The 14068-nt window shown below is 44.3% G+C and overlaps 1 protein-coding gene across 2 annotated transcripts in view; it reads left to right on the top strand.

Annotated features, from left to right (window-relative positions):
• Positions 1-14068, top strand: part of FOCAD (focadhesin) — a 2926805-nt gene that overhangs the window by 1157837 nt on the left and 1754900 nt on the right. For both annotated transcript variants that reach the window (XR_011282193.1, XM_069630760.1), the window contains exon 15: positions 405-531. Coding sequence is in view for 1 of the 2 variants with exons in the window: in XM_069630760.1 (XP_069486861.1) it covers positions 405-531 (127 nt within the window). In the remaining variant the exon portion in view is untranslated. The remainder of the gene's footprint in view (positions 1-404; positions 532-14068) is intronic.

Here is a 14068-nt window from a genome sequence, read left to right as displayed (position 1 = left end):
CCCTCTCGGCCCGGGCCTCACCCCTCCAGCAGGTGAGTACTGCCGCTGCTGCCTCATACGACTTTACGTGGCTTGCCCATTCTTTGGGGGGAGGTGTTCAGGCTCCACTGTCTCCTCACAGCCATTCTCTGCCCCTTATGTTACATGGTTAGGCGGATGCTTGTCTGGGAATGAGAGCTACTGCTTTAGGCGGTTATGTTGATGCACGCCCCCTGGTGGTTTCCATATCATACATTTTTAAATTCAAAAGCTTTGTTAAGACTTAACTTATATGTTCTTTTCTTGCAACACCTTAACAATGAATTAGCATATTGACTTAAAAAAATATATTGTACCTGAAACATTTTGGATTGCACAGTTGGAAGTGTGAACAGAGCACAGATGGTAGTTTTTTGTCTTGACAGATCATACCAGCATGGAGCAGACATGTTGGCTGCAATTTCCCAAGTATTAAATGAATGCACAAAGCCTGACCAAGCTACACCTGCCGTCTTGGTATTGCAAGGCCTACATGCTCTTTGCCAAGCTGAGGTAAGAAATGTTCAAGTTACTTTGAACCAACAATTTAGCATTATAACTTGAATTAATCTAGCTTTTGTACATGTGCTTGTTACATTAAAAAAGTCATAGTTTTCTTGTAAAACGTGTATATTAGGTTAATTTGTGATGATCCTGAATAAAAACAAAAGATTTTATGAAAGTTAAGTGTATTGTTAAAATTAAACTGGTACTTGTGCAAAAACCTTAACACTGGTGGAAGCCCATGTTGACAGTTTCTTTTACACACTGCTTCTTTCTAATTCATAACTAGTAACATCACAGAATATCATTCTTTACTTTGTCAAGAAAGCATGATTGGCCAAATAGGCTTAGCTTTTCTGTTCTCTTCTTGGAAATCAGGGATGTTTCCTTGCTTTTTGTTGTGCTGGATATAAAAACAAATTACTTACCTCTGGTAATGTTCTCTCTGATGGATGGTCCTCCCACGGATTCATCATCTTGGATATATTACTTCGGCAGCAGCGAACCTTGTATGTTTTTTTTACAGCTAGGGGGTGCTGTGGTGCTCCGGCATTGAGGTTCCTCAACAACCCTCTGTATTAGAGCCAGGTGTGACATTGGCGTTATCAACAGCCTGCACCGTGCACTGGAACCTCAGTTTCCTTATTTTTTCCCCATGCTTAGCCACACTGGGGAATTTTGTTTCATACACTTTAAGGGCCAGTTATTTGATTTATTATGAGCAGGAAGGCAATAAAAGAGAGACTTGTAAGTGTGAAGGGTCAGAAATGTGAGGCGGACAACTTTGTGAAGGTTTTTCAAAAGATGGTATTTTATTAACTCAGAAGGTTGGATAAACGCCTCACTAGCCCTACCTTGACAAGGATTTGCCGGTATAAAATAAACTGAAGGAAACAATCTTATCAAAAGATTTCTGTTTTTCACACTTATGCTTATAATAACTCAACAAATATGGCAGTTTCCAATGCGACAAATATAAACATTAAATTCACAGTATAATAAATGTCTCTCCTTATAATCTGAGTGAATTCCCCTTTACCAGATTCACGCAGCATTTTGTTCAACAGATAAGGAAATCCTGTCTTTCAATTTCTAACACAGTTCTTGTTGGTTCTAATTTGACAACCAAAACGTTCCAACACTTCAGAATTAATCAACAAGATTTGTTCCTCTTCTACCTGTTAAGAACTCAAATAACTTTCTCCGCTTAAACCAAAAACATTTCCTTAGTTCATTATGATCAGGATTATTCTGCAACAACGTATTGGTTTGAATATGTTAAACACTTCTGCAGCTGTCATACCACACTTGAAAGTTTGCCAGGATGATTCAGTAATATTTGACCAAAATATATCAGTGGCTCTACCACTACTTGTATACAACTTGTAAGCACCACTTCACAATACTTCATCAACATTACTCCCAGGCTAGGTCTACTACTTCAATGTTTCTATTCTGGCATACTCTCCTGCAGAACAGAATAAAGTGTTACCACAATCTCTGACCTGGTGTACTCTCCTGCCAGACAAGAAAAAACAGCAAACTACAAGTACCTCTGTGGTAAGAATCGGCTTACAACAACTTAGCAATGTCTCCTGCTTCACAACACCACATTTAAGATTTTCTTTAGTGAAAACAAGATTCACATTTGTGCTATTTACTACACACCTGAGATTTCCACACACTGTGCACGTTATGGTCCACTCCTTCTGAACATCCTTCAACAGAAGGGCGGCCTTCTTGCCACTCTTGCTTCCCCACTCCTTCATTAACCAAATACTGACGATTCTGTTTCACTCTGACTCTTCAGCTTTGGCAATGTGGGTTTAAACCAGTTCCTTTTATGATCTTCTTAAACCATGGGCAATACGTTTTACAAACATCTAAATTCTCCTTTAGCCCCTCTTGACTTTGGTAGTCGTTTTTTTTTATTTGCCTTGTTATAACTCTCTTTGGGCTTTTGCAGTGGTAGTTTGTATAGGGCTCTTGAAATATTGCCCCTTCTTTTTGGTTTCTTTCAAATATACCATGTAATCACACCTCTTTTGTCTGATAATCAAGCTTTTATTATTCCATTTGCTCCTTTCAGAGTCAGTTTGGTTTACACAATACTGATTGATCTGCTTCCTGTCAGTTTGGTATTCAAAATTATTTTTTTTCTTGGATTTCCTTCTACCCGTGTTGTTGCCTGCTTTAAAGTACCTGGTCTGAGCGGAGCACTCCTGGGTCACAATATCTCAGTGAACTCGGAGTCTGCGGTGCGCATCCGTTCCCGGCGCTGCTTCCAGGTCTTCTGACTCAGCTGCTTCCAGCGGTCCGGCAAATCCGCTTCTTCCAGCCCTCTGCGGCCCACACCACTTGCACACAGAGCTTTCTCGGCTTCAAAGGCTCTACCATGCTCGTCTGCCATCGGAGACAGCCTTGCTTTGGGGAAAGCTCTCCAAACTTTGGCTTCCCGCTCGCGCCCTCTGCATTTAAGGCTTGTGGAGGTAAAGACCCTCTCAGGACTGGCAACTGCACACCACACAACAGTGGTCCCGGTGTCGTCGTCGTCCTCCAGATTCTACTGCTGCTGCAGCATGGAGAGTTCACAACTCCTCCACCTATGACTACTGCTCTGCTCCTTCTGCTTTCTCTTGGCCGGCACCTAAGGGTGGGGGGGGGTAAGCCTCCCAGTCTCCCTCTGGTGTGGGTCATTTCCATTAACAAGTTGCACTGTTCCTCTTCAGCCTTCATTTTCGTCCCAGTACTTTGGCGATTATGGGACTTGGAGTCCATTATATAAACATTGTTTTTTCTAATGGGAATGTTAATTTCATGCTGATTTATGTTCCTAATTATATTCCTTAAAGGAATATCACAAGGATAATTAGACCGGCTTTGTTTTACAGAGAAATAAAGATTTTCAGAATCTAAATTGGTTTGATTTACAGACTTATCTTTACTATTACTTTAGGAGATAGGGGAGCCTCCAGCTTTGAGTCTCCCTGTATTAAAATGGTTTTCATTTCTCCCAATGCTTAGAGGCTATGAATGTTTTCACCCACATTAAGATGTTCAACTTGAGAGGTCAAAAGCTCTCTCTGACAACAAGCAACAAGCCATTACAGATTTTGGCATCACTAACATTTCCTCCATGGAGGAAGACAAATACTGTGTCCCACACAGTGGAGTACTCCTGTTCCCCATGGCCCCTTCTACTTCTAGCTGATCCTCCTGCAGAACCCCAAGGTCAGGATCAGAAAGTGTCTGCCTTTCCCTGGCCACCTGGGAGGAGATTCTAGATAGGGTATTTGTGTGGACTCTGCCGGATTCATCACATAAGAATTAGGAGCTCTTATTGAGAGGCCGTATGGGAGGGTGATGAGGAATCCATGGGATGAACATCCTTCAGAAAGAGCATTACCAGAGGTAAGTCATTTGTCTTCTAATGGATTATGTCCTCCCACTGATTCCTCATCTTAGATAGACTCCCACAGTACTAACCTCTTCTCAGGAGGAGGTGAAAAAGAGTGACTTCCATTGCAGTCGTTGTCTTAAAGCATTCTCTAAGACTGCTCTACTAAACTGGGCATTGTGGCTTGATAACTTGTCCAGGCAAGAATGTTTAGCAAATGTGTGTGGAGACAACCATGTCGCTGCCTGACATATGTCCAGAATGGAGACTACTTTTGGAGTGCAGTGGAAGCTGCTACTACTATGGTAGAGTGGGCCCTCAATCCTTCTTGCACATTTTGGCCTGCTATGTTTTATATCCGATATCAGAGATAGCTTGGACTATCCATCTCAACACGGTTTGTTTAGCCAATGTCGTAGCCACAAATAGTTGATACTCTGTTCCGAAGTGGCTTGTTATCGCAATATAAAAACTTAAATCACTTTTGGGGGCAAGTCTATGCAACCTCTCATCTTCCTTCTGATGATGAGGAGGATAAAATGCTGGTAAATATTTTTTGTTGAAATGTTATTCGGACACCACTTTATGGGGGGGGGAGATGGAGGCACCATTAGTGTCACTTTGTTCTTGGAGAAAATAGTAAAGGGTGTTTTGCATGCAAGGGCTTGGAGCTCGCTCACTCTGCATTCCGAGGTGATTGCGACAAAGAAGGCTCTTTTCCAGGAAAGGAGCCTCAGCGGCCAAGAGTGCATTGGCTCGAACAGGGCACCCATTAAGAACATTAGGACCTAATTAAAGTCCAAAGCCGGCACCAGAAAGGCTGTAGGGGGAAAACTTGTTTACTAGTCCTTATAAGAATTGAAGAACTATGGGCAAAGAGAATTTAGAGCCTTGATCGGGCATGAGCTTAAAGATGGAAAGTAGCGCTAACTATCTCTTAACTGTAGCCATTGCTGAGCAAGGTGTAGTACCGCTGTGATATCGCATGAAAAAGGGACAAAAGCCTTGGCCCTGCACTAGCTGCATAACTTCTTTCTGTGCCAGCTGTAGAGTGTTTGTTGCTGGCCTTCTGGCCGAAAGGAACACCTCCATGATCTCTTCATTTAGATTCCAGTCCCTGTACCTCATCCTCTCAGTAGCCCGTCGTGGAGATTGAGAATGACGACGTTCTGATGGAAGATTTGGCCCCTTCTTGTTAGGTTAAGTCCATCCTTTTTAGAAGGCATTGTGGATGGCAGATTTAAGGTGCAGAAGGTCCAGGTACCATGTCCTTGTGGTCCATTCCAGAGTTATCAGGATCATGCTATATTATTTTGAAACAATTTTTTTTGATTTTCATTAAAGCAACATACAGACCTTTCTGCATGATCATCAATGTCCTTTTTGTGTCTGCTTGTGCCCCCATCCTGCCAACTCTCTCCCCCTACCCCAGCCTAATCCACCTCAATTATCTCTCACATATTGCAACTGATTGTGCTCTGTCTATATTATCTCTAGCTCCTGATTATATCCCTGCTTTCTCCCTCTGTGTTATCTGTGTGTCCGGAGGCAACCAACATTAATACCTCATAAATTCTCAACACTTCATTAGCCTCCCTCTGAAATATTGTAAAATGTGTCTATCGTCTCATCTTCATGCAAGTCTTTCTGTGTACCAGGCCATTTCTGTCTTAGGCTTGTAAGGAGACTGGTATAGGTGAGATGCTGTCCCAATGAAACCCTGTATCTGATAGAAGGTCCGCAAAATTCTTCGGTCTCCCTTCCCGTATCGCATCCCCCAGCGTCAGCACTCCCTGTGGTTCACAGTACATTCTCACTTTTAGCCTCAATTGTGTATCTTCCCCTGTAAGTGTCACCAGCGGGATCTGGGGGGAATATGGCATCACTTTCCCCAATAACTTACTCACCCTCTGCCACATTGCTTTGCCTAGCCTCAGTAACAGGGGGCAGGTGGTGTTCTATCTCCAGCCCACCTGTCCAGATGACCTCTTTCAAGAAGAATGGGGCGCATGCTGCCTGAAGCAGCTGCGTCTCTTGGTCCGCTTGTCCGACAGCCATTTGGCTACGAATTGTAGTTGGCTCGCCACAAAATATACTTCGAACTCGGGTGCTTTTATACCGCCTAGTTCATATGGGCTCTGAAGCTTCGCCAGCGCTAACCTGCACCTTGAGTTATGCCACAGTTTATACTATCGAGTTTCCTAAAGAAGGCTTTCGGGGATATTGTACGGGACATTCGTAGAATAATGTAGGAGTCTGGGGAGTACCACCATCTTCAACAGTGCTACTCTCCCCATCAATGACAGCGGCAATTTAGCCCAGAAGGTCATAGATTTCTCAATTATATCTACCGCCTTCAGAGTGTTTTGAATGTATTCTGTTTTAGGATCATAAAAAATCTCCATCCCCAGGTATATGAACGTGTGCACTTCCCACCTAATCGGTAGCACTGGCAACATGTTCTCGGGTTTTCCTATGTATCCCACTAGGAGAAATAAGCATGACTTCTGTGCATCGATCATTATGCCCGATAAATCTGCGTACCTCCTCAGCACACTAAGAATATACTGTAAGTTGGTTCCTGGGTGTTGTAAGTACAAAAGCATATTGTCTGCGTATAGGGAAATCAGATTCTTGCCCCCCAGCATGGCTATGCCTGCATCTAAATATTCCTTACGGAGCGACACAGCTAATGGTTCCAGCGCTAGAATGAAGAGCATCGGAGACCGTGGGCAGTCGTGCCTTGTGTCTTTGCTTAACTGCCATTGCTCTAAGATGGTTGTACCCATCTTGTGCCGTTGGTTTGTTGTATAAAAATCTTACCCATGCAATATACGTGGGTCCCATGCCAAAGCTTTTCAACACTGCCATCAACCATGGCCACCTGAAAGTCGAATGCTTTGACTGTATCGAGTGAGGCCACTGCCAACTGTTGTGTGCTACTTTGGGTATGGTCTATAATGTGGAGTAGCCTCCTAAGGTTGCTTGAAATATTTCTGTTCGGCACGTACTCATATTGGTCCAAGTGTATAAACTTGGATATAGCCGGCTTAAGCCTGTTGGCCATTAGGGCTGTGAACATTTTACCATCTTGGTTATGCAATGAACGGGGTCTATACGAGCCGCAATCGGCTTCCGGCTTGTTGGGCTTCAATAATGGAATAATAATTGTAATTAGTGACCCAGGCAGTCTATCTTTGACCAGCGCCTCATTTAACATAGCTAGTGATGGGGGCGCAACTTCCGTCATATATTCTGTATCAAATTTGCTGGGTAATCCGTCGGCTCCTGGGGTCTTGCCCGTCAGTAACACTTTTATGGTGTGTTCTAATTCCTCTATAGTTATGGGGTCCTCCAAACGCTCAGCCTCTTCTGCATTCAGCTTGGGGTGATCAATTTGTGAGAGCGCTTCCTCTATCCCGGACATATTACATACTGTAGACTCTGTATATAGTTCCCTATAGTAGTCCTAAAAACATTTATTTATACCTTCCTGTGTACTGCACATTTCTCCATCTGCCGCCATTATTGTTCTTATCATTTCCCTTTTAGTTTCTCTCTTATAAAGCCATAGAATCATGGTTGTTGCAAACCTTTTCAACCTCCTTATGACATGGGTTATAACTAGAATCGGTGGGAATGTGCATAGAAGTGGAAAGTTCCATTCCACTGCAAATGCGTCCCCCAGTGCTCATCTCAGAGAGCATTCCCTGGAGCATACCAGCTGGCACTTCCTGTTGGAACTGTAGGCAGCAAATCTACTTGCGGGGTTCCCCAGATGATGAGGATATCTGCAAAAACTTCCTGACACAGTTCCCGTTTGTGAAAGACCAAGCCCTGCCTTCTCAGGGCGTCTGCCGTTGTGTTTTTGTTGCCTGCTAAGTGTACCGCCGACAAGGAGATCCCATTCCACAGCACCAAAACCAGAGCTGCATTGCTCTTGTTGAGGTAGTGCATGCCCACCATACTGTCCTTCATGATCAGGACCGTTTTCACCTGTAGAGAAGGCATAAAGGCCATCAGTGCCAGGCCGATGCCCCTTAACTACAAGAGGTTTGTGATGTTTCATTTCTGCCGGGGAGCACAGTACACTCACTGTCAGCTGTTTCAGGTGTGGGACACAGCCCTTCAGAGCAGCAGAGTAACTATGGTTGCCTCCTGCCTCAGTCCCCAAAAAGGTTCTCCTGCCATCAAGTTCTCCCTGCGGGACCACCACAGGAGATCCTGTGAGACCTTGATCAGGACTTGTAGAAGGTCAATCATGTTGCCAGAGAACTGTGCCCACAGTGATCTGACATCCCCCTGAAATTACATCATCCACGGTCTGGCGTCTGGCACCAAAAAAGTGCAGGATTCCATGAGACTCAAAAACCGTAGAAAGTCTAGGGCTAGCAGTGTTTGGGTGTTTTGAAATTTGGTGACCCTCTGCAGGATGTGTAAAGCCCTGTCCTCCAGTGGGAAAGCCTTTCCCAAGGAAGAATCCAGGACCGCTCCTATGACTTGGAGCTTTTGTGAGGGTGTCATCTGAGGCTTCTTGAAGTTGTGAACGAAGAACTTGAAGACAGGCACTTAGTAAACGCAGAAGGGATGGGGATCATTGACCTCCCGAAGAACCCAGCAGAATACAATAGGAGTGTCAAGTGAAGTGTTAAATCAACAGGATGCAGGCCTACCTAATCCTTCTGTAGGGAAAGACTAATTTAATTTGCATGTTTAGGGGACTATCCCACAGCAATAAAAACCCCTATAAGAGGGCTCTCTTAAATGCATTACTTAAGATCCTGGAATTAGTGAAATGTCTTTTAAAACGTTCTTCACTGTACACATTTTATCTGGCTGTTTATACTGGTGGGAATGCAACGTACGTATTGGATTGAATAATTAGCATATGAGGGCTTGTCTAATCAGAGAGACACTGGCATCAGTGGGCATTGAAGTGTATCTGGATAGAAAAATATTTGTAATTTATGTGATTCCTGGCATGATTCCCAATTACGTGAAAAGGTATTCTGTTAATATTGGCGCTCTCAGGAGGAGGGCACTGATAAGAAAAACCCCAATACTGCCTTGACAGCTAGGACCCGGTCTGTGACAGAATGGAGTGTGGAGATAAACAAATGGTAGGACAGTTATTCCAGCCCCCACAGCACGCTCAAGAATCGGTCTATGGTTGTGTGGCTTTTATCCTGCCTCCAAGTTTCTAGTATGGAGAGATAAAGGAAAGGCTTCCCAGATAAAATTGATATGTTGGAATGTGGCTGGAATTAAAGGGAAGCTAGAGGTTGGGGAATGGCTATTCGTATTAGAAACATACAATAGCATTTGTCTACAAGAGACCTGGCCCGAAGGTGAGTTTATTTTGAATGGCTCATCTATCATAGATTATAGCTTGATGGATTGCTATTCCTTTCAGAGGATAAGGACATTTTAAGGTAATAAAAAGCTGCGATTCGGACCACTAACCCCTCACCTTTGCAGTAAATCTGCCTACAAGGTTAGTTTCCACATCCATACCAGTGACATCCAGGAATGTAGAAAACTTTCTTTGAGAATATTTTTAACCTCCCAGTTATTAGGGCTGAAGTTGTGTCTTCAAGAAGATAAATACCACGGAGAAGAAGTTCTTGCATAATTTCAATCCCTGATTGAGGAACTCCAGGGGAGGAGCTCAGCCCTGTGGGCTAATAAGGGCTAATGCCGGTCCAGCATGCAAACACACTCGCCATGGTTTGATAAGGACTGTTAGAGCATTCAAGTTTTAATTAAATAACATTGTAAGAAGGGGTGGATGAGTGGGTTGGAACTTGCAAAATCTTAAAGTATAAAACTCGTTTGAAGGACAAGAAAAGATTGCACATTGTTAAATTATGGGATATGCTAGAGGAGTCAGTTCTAAACAAAGAAGGTAAAAGATTTAGGAAATTGGCGGCTGGATGCTTTTATGAAAATGGGGGAGACCCAGGGGAGAGTCATCCCATCGGACGTGTGGGTCAAACATTTCCCATAAGTATTTTTCCAACCTGAATTAGAAGAGGATGGACCAGCTAGTATGTCTAGGGGCATATCATTTTCTCTGAGGGGGAAGTTGCCCTTTCTATTAAAACTGCCATTGGGCAATGCTGCTGGCCCCAACAGCCTTTGCTCTGATGTCTATACATTGTGTTGGGATTGGTGGACACTTATACTTACTCAGCTCTTTAATGCAATTTCATTAGTTTGAGTCGCACCTAAATCCTGAAGGGGGAGTTTAATAATCCCGATCTTCAAGAAGGTTTTGACTGCTGACCCCAATTGCTACCACCCAATAGCCCTTCTAAATACAACTAATAAACTTTTAAATACATGTTTAATGTATAGCCTGGAGGAGTGGGCTGAGAGTAACAATATATTAAGTGCCACTCAAGGAGGGTTTTTTAAAAGGATTTTCCATCCAAGATAATGTTTTATTTTGAATGTTTTAATAGATATATACAACAAGGTTAGAAGGGGGTAAGCTGTGATGTATGTGGTATTTGTGGACCTGGAAAAGCATACTTGTCTTTTATTTTGATACTCAAGCTTACTCATGATATTTTGGTCTCGGGAGGATAGCTCAGGGGCAACGTGCTCACCTTGGAAGCAAGACGACACAGAGCAACACAGGTTCGATCCCCAGGTCCGTGCTTAGAAACCTCTGGGTATTAAGCATGTTACAAATAACCTTTCATATCCTATCATATGCAGCTGATTATTCCTCTTCTTAAGGGAGGTTTTACACAGAATTTTAGAAATAATAAGGGGGTTAAACAAGGATGCTCGCTGGATCCACTTTTATTTATCATTATTTTCTCTGATTTTAGCCCTGAGCAAAGTGGGTCTAGAACACTTCAGAAAGTGTCCTATGGTTCTCTCCTATTTGCAGACGATATTGCTTTATTAGACCTTACTCTGTGGGGGGTAGAGGGGAGAGTTTGGAATACAATGCTAAGTGTTTTCATATTTATGGCCTAAAACGTAACATGGGGGGGAAACTAAAATAATGGTATTCGGGAAAAGAAAAAATAACTATCACTGGAGTCTAAATGGCCAAACAATTGAAGAGGTGAGGTCCTTTTTCTTTTTGAGGCTCACCTTCGATAAATCTGGAAATTGGGTCCCACATATTAAAGAAGTTGCTGCAAAATTGAAACCGAGGATGGCAGGCCAGAAGAGGTTCTATTATACACATAGTGCCCATTGTTTAAACAAATGCCTTGAAGTTTATAAGGATAAAGTAGGGATAATTCTCCTTTATGGGAGTGAGATTTTGGGGGGTATACAAAGTGTGAGCAGTTGGAACTGGCTCAGAATAAACTGCTCAAGAAGCTAACAGGTCTTCCCCTGCGGGCACCCAATATTGCAATTAGTTTGGCGCTAGGGATCCAAAACAACTTTTGCAAAACTTGGTATCTTTTCTATTAAAGACGCATGTGTTCGGCCTGTGGATCCCCAATATACAGATTGCACTGGGAGAGATGGTCTGTTCCAATTCTAGAAGAAAATATACCAAGAAGGAGTGAAAGAATTGACTGAACAGGGATTTTTGGAAATAAAAAACGAATTGACGAGGAAGGCAATCTCTCTTGATGGAGAAAACGATAGGGCTAAGGTGTGCACATTATCTTCCCTTGCACTGTTCAAGGCCCTCAGACTGTACTCTGCGCCCAGAAGTGAAGTTAGTAATATTAACTCCCATGAATGTAGTAGATTTATCTTAAGGATTGGACTTGGTGTTCTCCCTTTGAAAACTCATAATACCTGCAAAGAGGGGAGGGGTCTCCGAAATACAACTGTGATATGGGAGCTGAAGAAGACTTGGGGCATTTCCTACTAGTTTGTCGGAATTACCTCAGGCAGCTGAAAAAGTAGCTTATGCTCCATTTCCGAAAGGCAAAAATTAGAACCTACCAGGAGGGTCTACATTTTATAATGAACTGCACTAGAGATGATTTCATTTTTAATCTTTGTGAATATGTACAAGAAGCCTTCTTTCAATGGATTACTTTTCTCTCATAGATTCCTCATCTTGATAGATATCCATCTTCCAGCTCTGCTGCTCGGATATTTTCTCAATAGGTGGCGTAGTAGACCTCGACTCGATCATCGGTCCGTCAGGCGCGGTCGTCGATCGTCGGCCCCAGAAGTGGCGTCTGGTGCCATACATATACCACGTCACTATGCCCCGTGCTTCGGTTCCTTTTTTCTGTGTGCTCACACACTGCATCAGGAACCTACTCGAATTTTACTCAACGTTTTTACTGTTTTTTTCGATTCATCTCGATATGTCTTCGCATCGGATCTCAAGTTACAAGTGGTGCTCCGATTTCGAGGCCAAAATGTCGGTGACGGACCCCCAGAGCATCCGTTCATGGTGTTGGGTTCCACTCATGACACGATGCAACCCAACTCCCTGCAACCAGCGATGTTGGCACCTTTCAAACGCTATCGCAGACAGGCTTTTTCAACTCGATGCAGTCGATTATCAGTGCCGATCATGCCAAGGAGTACAAAAAGGTTAACCCCATCTTTCTGGGATCAGGCGGTGTCAACTATTTCCGAGGACAAAGACAATTTGGTGGCACTTGCTCAGGGCCTTCAAGATGCCAGTGGGTTGGACACATCTCCAGACTTTGAGATGCAACAAAAACAACCCTACACTCACTCATGTCAAGTTTAGGACATTAGTAGAGAAAATTGTCAACACCCTCTGCCTCAAGTCGACCGCCACTCCCCATCAAGGGTATGACCATACAGATATCCTGGATGAGTGCCCGGCTATTTCCCTCAACATGCCCTTCAATCAGGCCATAGCTGACCCTTTGGCTTCCATCTGGCGAAACCCATGCACTTTGCCCCCGCAAGTACCAATGCCACGGGGAAGTACAGGCCTGTGACGGGGGGACCCTTCCTTCCTCTCAACACACCCTTCCCCAGAAGGGCTGGTAGTTCAGGCTGCCACTATTTCCTCCAGGCCCGCGGCATCCAGGTCAAATCCACCTACAGACAGGGAAGGGAAAAGGATAGATGCTTTGGACAAGAAGGTTTTTTATCTCAGACGGCATGGCTCTCAAGGCCACAAATGTAGCTTGCAGTGTCGTAAAGTTCTCCTAAGGTTTGTGGAAGGCTGTCGAGCATGTAGCAGAATACGTCCCGCAAAGTCATGTGGGACGGATTTATATAGCTGGTGGAGGATGGGATGGAAACTGCCAAGCAGTCCTTGCAAACGGGCCTGGATATTACTGACTGTGTTGGCTGCTCCATGGGGTCAGCAGTAGTTGTGAGAAGGCAAGCCTATTTGAAAACTTCCAGCTTCTCCCCCCAATATTCAAAACCGCCTACTAGACATGCCTTTTGAGGGGAGATGCTCTTCGGACAGAAGGCGGATGACTCTTTGGAGAAATGTAAGGAGTCTAAAATTGCTGCTAAGTCGCTGGGTCTGGCTCCGCAGCCGGCTAAACCTGCTTTCAGCTTTGCCTCTAGAGGCCGTGGCTATAGGCGCTATGTGGCCTATTGCAGGAAAGCGCACTCCCCACAAGCCAGGCAGGAGCAGAGGCATTTCCCGCGTCTCAGAAGGGGCAGAGAAGCTTCTAAGGGCCAGCAGACAGCGGCTGCAGCTAGGGCGACTGCACATAGAAGCCACTTTGATTTTCCCCTCCCACGATATACCGGTTGGTAGTTGTTTGGCAGGGCATTGGTGCCAGTAGCAGGAGATAACCTCTGATGCCTGGACCCTGCAGTTAATTCGGTGGGGTTATGGTCTGCCCTTTTTAAGGAAACGTTCGGACAGGCCCCCATTTTCACCGATCCAGCCAGTACAGTAGCTCCAGGAAGAATTGAGAGCCCTGTTGTTGAAGGGTGCCGTGGAAGAGGTGCCTCCCAATCAGAGAGGGTTGAGCTGGTATTCCTGGTATTTCCTGGTACCCAAAAAAGGAGGAGGTCTCCGTCCCATTCTGGATCTCAGGGCTCTAAACAAGTTCCTGAGAAAAGACAGATTCAGGATGGTGACGTTGAGAGAAATTCTCCACCCTCTCGAGTTTCAGGACTCGCTGATATCCATAGACCTGCAGGATGCCTACTTCAGTGTGCCCATACACCAGAAGCGCAGGAAATTCCTGCGGTTCCTCATTGGTG

The sequence above is a fragment of the Ambystoma mexicanum genome, chromosome 6q (assembly GCF_040938575.1).
Source record: "Ambystoma mexicanum isolate Mex_15411 chromosome 6q, UKY_AmexF1_1, whole genome shotgun sequence".
Classification (NCBI taxonomy): domain Eukaryota; kingdom Metazoa; phylum Chordata; class Amphibia; order Caudata; family Ambystomatidae; genus Ambystoma; species Ambystoma mexicanum.
Note: the sequence above shows the minus strand (reverse complement) of the source record. Positions and strands in the feature narration are given on the sequence as shown.